Genomic DNA, 6,000 nt, shown 5'->3' on the forward strand with positions numbered 1-6,000 from the left:
GGCCGGGTCAGGCGCCAGCAGAGTCGCTGAGTTCCCCCGGCCACCTCGCTGGCAGCACGTCCCGTGCCCCGGGCTGGCTGCCAAGGGGTGGTGACAGACGGGCCGGGCCCAAGGGAGCAAGGGAAGAGGGCAGTGTCTCAGTGACACCCCAGGAGCCACAAACGGGACACTGGGAGGCGTAGGGGAGGACGGTCCATACCCGGAGCTGTCGCAGCGGGTGTGCCGGGGCCGTGGGCCGCTCCTGCCCGAGCAGCCCCAGCGCATTGCTTTGCTTTGATCGCACCACCCGCCATGGGAGACCCACCATGGCCCATCCTCTCCTGGGGGTGCCGTGGCACGCCAAGGGGCCGCAGCAGCGCCCGGGGTGGCCTGTGGCTGTCGGGGTGCGGCCCACCGTGTGCCACGAGATGGCACTGCTACGGCGCACTCCGCGCAGGCCGCGCGCCAGGCCCACACCGCGGGGACATCCCTCAGCCGCGGGGACATCCCGCGGGCTGCAGCAGCGTCCGGCCAGCGGCAGGGACGTCTGTGGGGTGCAGGGTGTATAGGTGTTTTCACTCACTTTGCCAAACCAAAAATGTTAATTTTGTGTAAATGAGGCCCACAAAGGGGAGTGTTTGTGACAAGCTGCTTAATGCACAGGGTGAGCGCTCACGTTTGTGTTAACGCTGGATTGGGGGGGGGGGGGGCAGGGATCCGACCCAGGACAGTCTCAGCCAGCGTGGCTCTGCCTGGGACAGGGGGACGAGGTCGCAGCTCAGGGTGCTGCCAGGCCCAGTTCTTAACTCATTCTTCTGCTGTTGTTGAGCACGGGCCGGGGAGTGTGGCTGTGTGGCTGCGTGGCCGCGTGCCCCAGCCCGGGCTGCCGTCCAGCAGTGCCCCATGGTTCCCTCTGTCTCGCTTTGTCCCACAGTACGACTACAGCTTCCGGACGGAGCAGAGCGCGGCAGCCCGCCTGCCGCCCAGCCCCACCAGGTGCCCGCCAGTCCCGCAGTCCTGAGAGGCGCCACCGGCGCTGGAGCAGGCGTGTGCGTGCATACTACTGAGCGGGACGTGGCACCGGGGCCGTCCCGGCAGACCTCCGCTCGTTTGGCCATCGCTGCCCGCCCTGCGCTGCACCACCTCCTCCTGCACACGCCACTCCACGCGTTGGGACTGCGCAACCCTTTGGCAGCTGCCCCCCCCCCACTGCTGTGGACACCTCTCCACGTGAGTACGTGACTGGGATCCTGCCAGCAGCCCCTCGGCTGTCCCCACGTTGTAACCCCTGCTGCAGGACAGCCGCAGAAACCAGAGCTGTGACAAACTGCTGCGAACAGCAAGCCGTGAGCTCACGGACCATCAAGAAATGTGCAGCAGCGGCCCTAAAAGTAAGGAAGAGTGAAAGATACAGCCAGTTAATCTGCAAACCCCCGGGCATCCCGCCCGAGCCAGCACGGAGCTGCCGATAGGACCTCCACATCTCGTGGCGGGAAGCCCCTGTGGTGCTCAGTCCCGCGGGAAGCACTGAGCCGTGGTGGATGCCCCGTCTGCCTCTGCCAAGGTCCAGGCACGCAGCGCTCTGCCGCGGCCGGGCTCACCCCTGGACTGTGGTCACTCGTTCCTGCTGCCGGCTGCGGGGCCGGGGCCGCTGGCTCAGCCCTGCCGGTGCCCTCCTTCTCTCCCGGCACTGCCAGGACGGAGGGGCGCAGAGGGCACGACCTGCGCTGCAGTTCCTGAGGTGAGGCACCTCCGCTTTGCACAGGGTGTCCGTGTGTCTGTCAGCACCTAGAGCGACAAACATCCCCTATTTCTTTCCGGGCTGGATGCTGGCGGCGGCCCGGGCAGCCCCCGGCAGTGCCGCGCTGAGCCCAGGCCACGGCTGCCTGCGGAGCGGGGTCCTGCTGACAACGTGGGTGTCACCTGCCCGTCACTTTGGACAGTTTTCTGATGTTTTCCCCGCTAGCTGCTAAAACAAGAGGTGTGCCTGCTCCCTTGTGCACCGACGGGGATGCACTGAACTCTCACGTAGTGCAGGATGAGAGCGGGACGCATTAAACCCCGACCTCGGCCTCCCTGTGATCGCTGACCTTGGCTCGCTCCCGAGTCAAATGCATGTCTTGGAGAAGTCTGTTGCTGTAATAAGTTATTTAGAAGTGCCCATCTGACTCCGTGCTGCTTTTTCAAGTCTCTGCTGTAGAACAAAGCTACATCATGGCAGCAAAATGGCAATTTTTAAGTAAGTGTTAAAACGTACAACTTTTTATATTGTAAAATCCTGATTACCTAACCCTACTGAAATGCAATTGCCATAGTAACAAATGACAGTATTGTCGCTCTCGGTGTGGGTCGTACGTATGCCCTGACCCGCTTTGCACTGCTTTTGATTGATCTTGCATTTTCTAGTTGGACAGAGTGGTGACGAACAGTAGGTTTTGTACTGTCAGCTTGTATTTTTTATTTGTACATATGTAAAATATTTCTTGTCCAAAGATTCATTTCTGGTTTTAAGGCACCATAGCGTATCGCTGGGATAATGAGCACAAAATACTGTAACATTCGGGACAGACTGATTCTGAATCTTTGCTTCAACTTCTTCCAATCAGGTAAATAATTTTCTAAACCCACCTCTGTAAAGCAAGGCTGTGCGATTGGAAAGCAGAAGCCGATTTGGTTGCAGATGTGTCGTCGTATTTGGGCAAAAGAATTAAAGCTGTGCTGTTTGCACCAGCTCTGGAGGTTTGGGTGACCCCCTGGAAGTGCTCTTTACTTGGAGGCTGCAACACCATTTTTAGTTCTTATTTATCCTGCAGGAAAGCAAAGCCAGAGCTCACCGCCAAGCTTCACAAAGGCTAGATTGATGATGCCGACATCGACAAATGAACACACCATGGCAGCCTGGTCATTTGGCTCAGGTTCACTTGAAGTTCAAATCCACTCCATGCTGTAGTACTATGCCCATCTCATCTATCTTTCGTCTTTCTATTTTTCTGCTTGTAATTTGTTCTGTAGTTTCTGTGGCATCCTTCTCCTGTGGCTCAGTGGACGCGGCAGGTCGGTAGAAGCTGTCTGCAGCGGTGCGTCCTCATCGCTTTGGGATGACGGAGCTGCAGAGAGCTGACCTTCCCTGTCAGCGCTGGTGGAGGCGCGAGGGCTGCGGGCTGGCGCAGGGCGGGCAGCGCCGTCTGCAGAGCTCCAGGGGCAGTTCCTGCCACCGGGAGAAGGGGAGACAGCTGCCGGGAGCCTCTCCTCGAGCCGCGTCTTTCCCGTGCCGCAGGCAGGGCTGGCTGTGCCGCGGCTGGAGTGCTCAGCAAGGAGCAGGTTTGGATTGCTGCCGAGCCCCGCGTTCAGTGGGGCACTCCTGGGGATGTCGCGGAAAAACAGGCGCATAGCTTCGAGTCCCTTCCTGTGAGATTTAGCTTAGAGGACATTAGTAGATAAAATTGGTGCTTCAGTATTTATAGCAACAGTTACATTTGCTCAGCCTTCTCAGAGACAGCGAGCTCCGCTTTCTCTTCAGTGACCTACAACAAACACTGGATGGCTCAAAACGCTGCAGCTGGGACAAGCGTCTAAGGAATCTTCGGGATAGATTTGTGTAGTTGGTTCTCTCTCTTCCCTCTCTTACACTGGCCTAGCACAGCTGCTTCAGGGGTGCATCTGCAAAGAAACTTGAGATCGGTTTGATTTTCACAGTGTGTTTCTGCACCGCAGCACTGCAAGGATACCCTGTGCTGAAAGCACGGAGAGTACAAATGCAGTTCTCGGGGTACAAACGCAGTAGAGGTGTTTTAAGCAAAGAGCTACAGCTGCCGAGAGCCAGCCGAGCTCTCCGATCTGGAAAACTGGGCGTTTCCGAAGGGAAGAGTGCTCAGAGCAGTGCGTGGAAGCCCAGCGAGACACAGTGCGGGGGGGGGGGGTGACTCTGTGTCATCTTGTGAGTCCACCGATTATTGGAAGCTTTTTTGTTGCACCTCTGAATTCCTGCGATCTTGGGCGTCAGGTCAGCGTTTCCCAGGCAGGTTTTATTTGCTGTTCCGTAACTTTTGTACTCGCAGCGACTCACGGCAAGGCTGGTCCTTGCATCTGCGCAGCAAGTCCTCCCCGCTGGCATGTGCCATAGCCAGTACCAGCATCTCTGCATCTCACTCCCTCCCTGTCCGAAAGGCGACTGGTAGCACTGGCCCAGGCAGTAACTGTTCAGGGAGCCTGACACTGATGATGTCTGGCTGTGGAAAAGCCTTCTGGAGGAAGGGATGAGTCAATGGAAAGCAACAGAAGTGAATTTGCCGAGCTTTGCCAGATGTGCTTGGCCTCCTTGCCTCTATTTCTAGAACAAAAGTAGTCTCCAGGTAGGTTAATCTTGTGGCTGGTGGAGAAATTAGTTTGCCAAATTATTGTATGCCTGCAACAGAGACAGAAAAGCAGCAGTGAGGGGTTTGCTTACTGTAAAATACACCTTCTGATGTGAATTAGTAGTGACACGCTGCCTCCTGGATTTCTCACGGCAAAGAGCAGGTAGCGTGCCGAGATGACTCGTGGGCCATCCAGGCCAGGCTGTGCTGTCTGGTGTGTTAACAATGGAAAGGCAAGAAATTAGTCCAGAAAGTAACGTAGAGTGTGAACTTTGTGATAAAATTCAAGTGTGGACAGACGTAGCAGGTGTCTCCCCCAAGGGAGCATCTCGTAGCTGTAGTTACATAGGAATAAGCTTTGTCAAACTTTTTTCCCTTGGCTGTCACTGAGTTTGCCCGCGGTGTTGGTAGGAGAGGATCCCCTGGGAGCCTCCTCTGTCGTAAGTGGTCGTTTGTAGTCTGTAGCTTTGGGCTTGTTTGGTTTCACACCCGCCCCTGCCCCCACTGGTTTCCTGAGCTCTTCAGCCTGAACCCGCACACGCAGAGCCTGGATGAGGTCCCGCCGCGGGCATGGCACGTGCCGGGTGGACGCTGGTGGGGGAGGCGTGTGTCCACAGGCCTGGGTGCCTCCTCTGCAGCGGGGCCCTAAAAATCTCCTTGGGGGAGGGAAAACGGGACGCGGCGCCTTTGGAGCTGGCCGGTCCCTCGTTGGCCTTCACCTCGCTGCCCTCGGGCGGCACGGCGTCTCTCTCCCCACATCTGCCCGCTGGCCGCTCGCCCGAGGCTGCCGCGGGAGCCTGGCCGGGGTGGCCGTGGGCACGTCCCGCAGGCGCTGGCAGAGCAGCTCACCGGGGAGCCGTTACCGCTCCTCCTGAAGGGCACGAGCCTCTCGCTGCATCCCACTGATTACCTCAGCCTTCGAGCCTTGACGAACAGACGGGAGTCTCTCCCGGCAGCGGGGCAGCCACGCGGTGTCGGTGTTCGTTGTCCTGAGCCATAAAACTCTGAGAGCGCTGCAGCAGGGAGGGCGCTCCCCTGCTCCTGGAGAGGCTCAGAAAGGTGCTGCTCAATTCATTCAATACAGGGAAACCAAACAGTTTGGGTATTCTGGTCGTTTATTGTGAAATTGTTTCCTAACAGCAACAGTTTTAAATGTCATCATGCAAATGGAAGAGAGAAACCTTTTATGCAGTCGCAAAGTGTTTTTCTAAGATGCTATGCATTTTTTTGGGTTATTGAAAGTGAATTTACTGTGCATTAATCTTATGAATGTTACTACATTTTATATTTATTTTAGATGACCCTCCTGTATTTTACAAAGGGAAGTTTCATTGTGTGATAACTTAGTCTGTATTCTTAATATAATTTGTTAAATAAAACTTGTTTTAATCAGTTTATTCTATGTGTTTTGTGTTTTAAATTTGGAGTTTAAGAAGCTTGAAACGCTGCAGCTCTGAGTTGTGGGAGTGGAAAGCGGTGTCCCTTGGGACCAGCCGCTCTTTTCCCTCTGTGCCATCATTGCATTGACTTCTTCAGATCCCAAACCTGGATGTTTTTAAAGTAGTTAAAAACGTCAGGTGGAATGAAACATGAGTCAGTGCTGATTCTGAGCTGAGCCGCTGTGTAGCGGTTGTAGCTGTGGCACCTGGAACCGCTTCTGTTTCTC

At 56.0% G+C, this 6,000-nt stretch overlaps 1 protein-coding gene across 1 annotated transcript in view; it reads left to right on the plus strand.

The window, feature by feature from the left end:
- MVB12B (multivesicular body subunit 12B) overlaps positions 1 to 5,728 on the plus strand; it is a 61,306-nt gene extending 55,578 nt beyond the window's left edge. The window contains exon 10 of the mRNA XM_082492607.1: positions 914 to 5,728. Within this exon, the coding sequence (XP_082348733.1) occupies positions 914 to 1,000 (87 nt within the window). The 3' untranslated portion in view covers positions 1,001 to 5,728. The remainder of the gene's footprint in view (positions 1 to 913) is intronic.
- Positions 5,729 to 6,000: the final 272 nt, after the last annotated feature.

This window comes from Vanellus vanellus, assembly GCF_965231255.1.
Source record: "Vanellus vanellus genome assembly, chromosome: 18".
NCBI lineage: Eukaryota > Metazoa > Chordata > Aves > Charadriiformes > Charadriidae > Vanellus > Vanellus vanellus.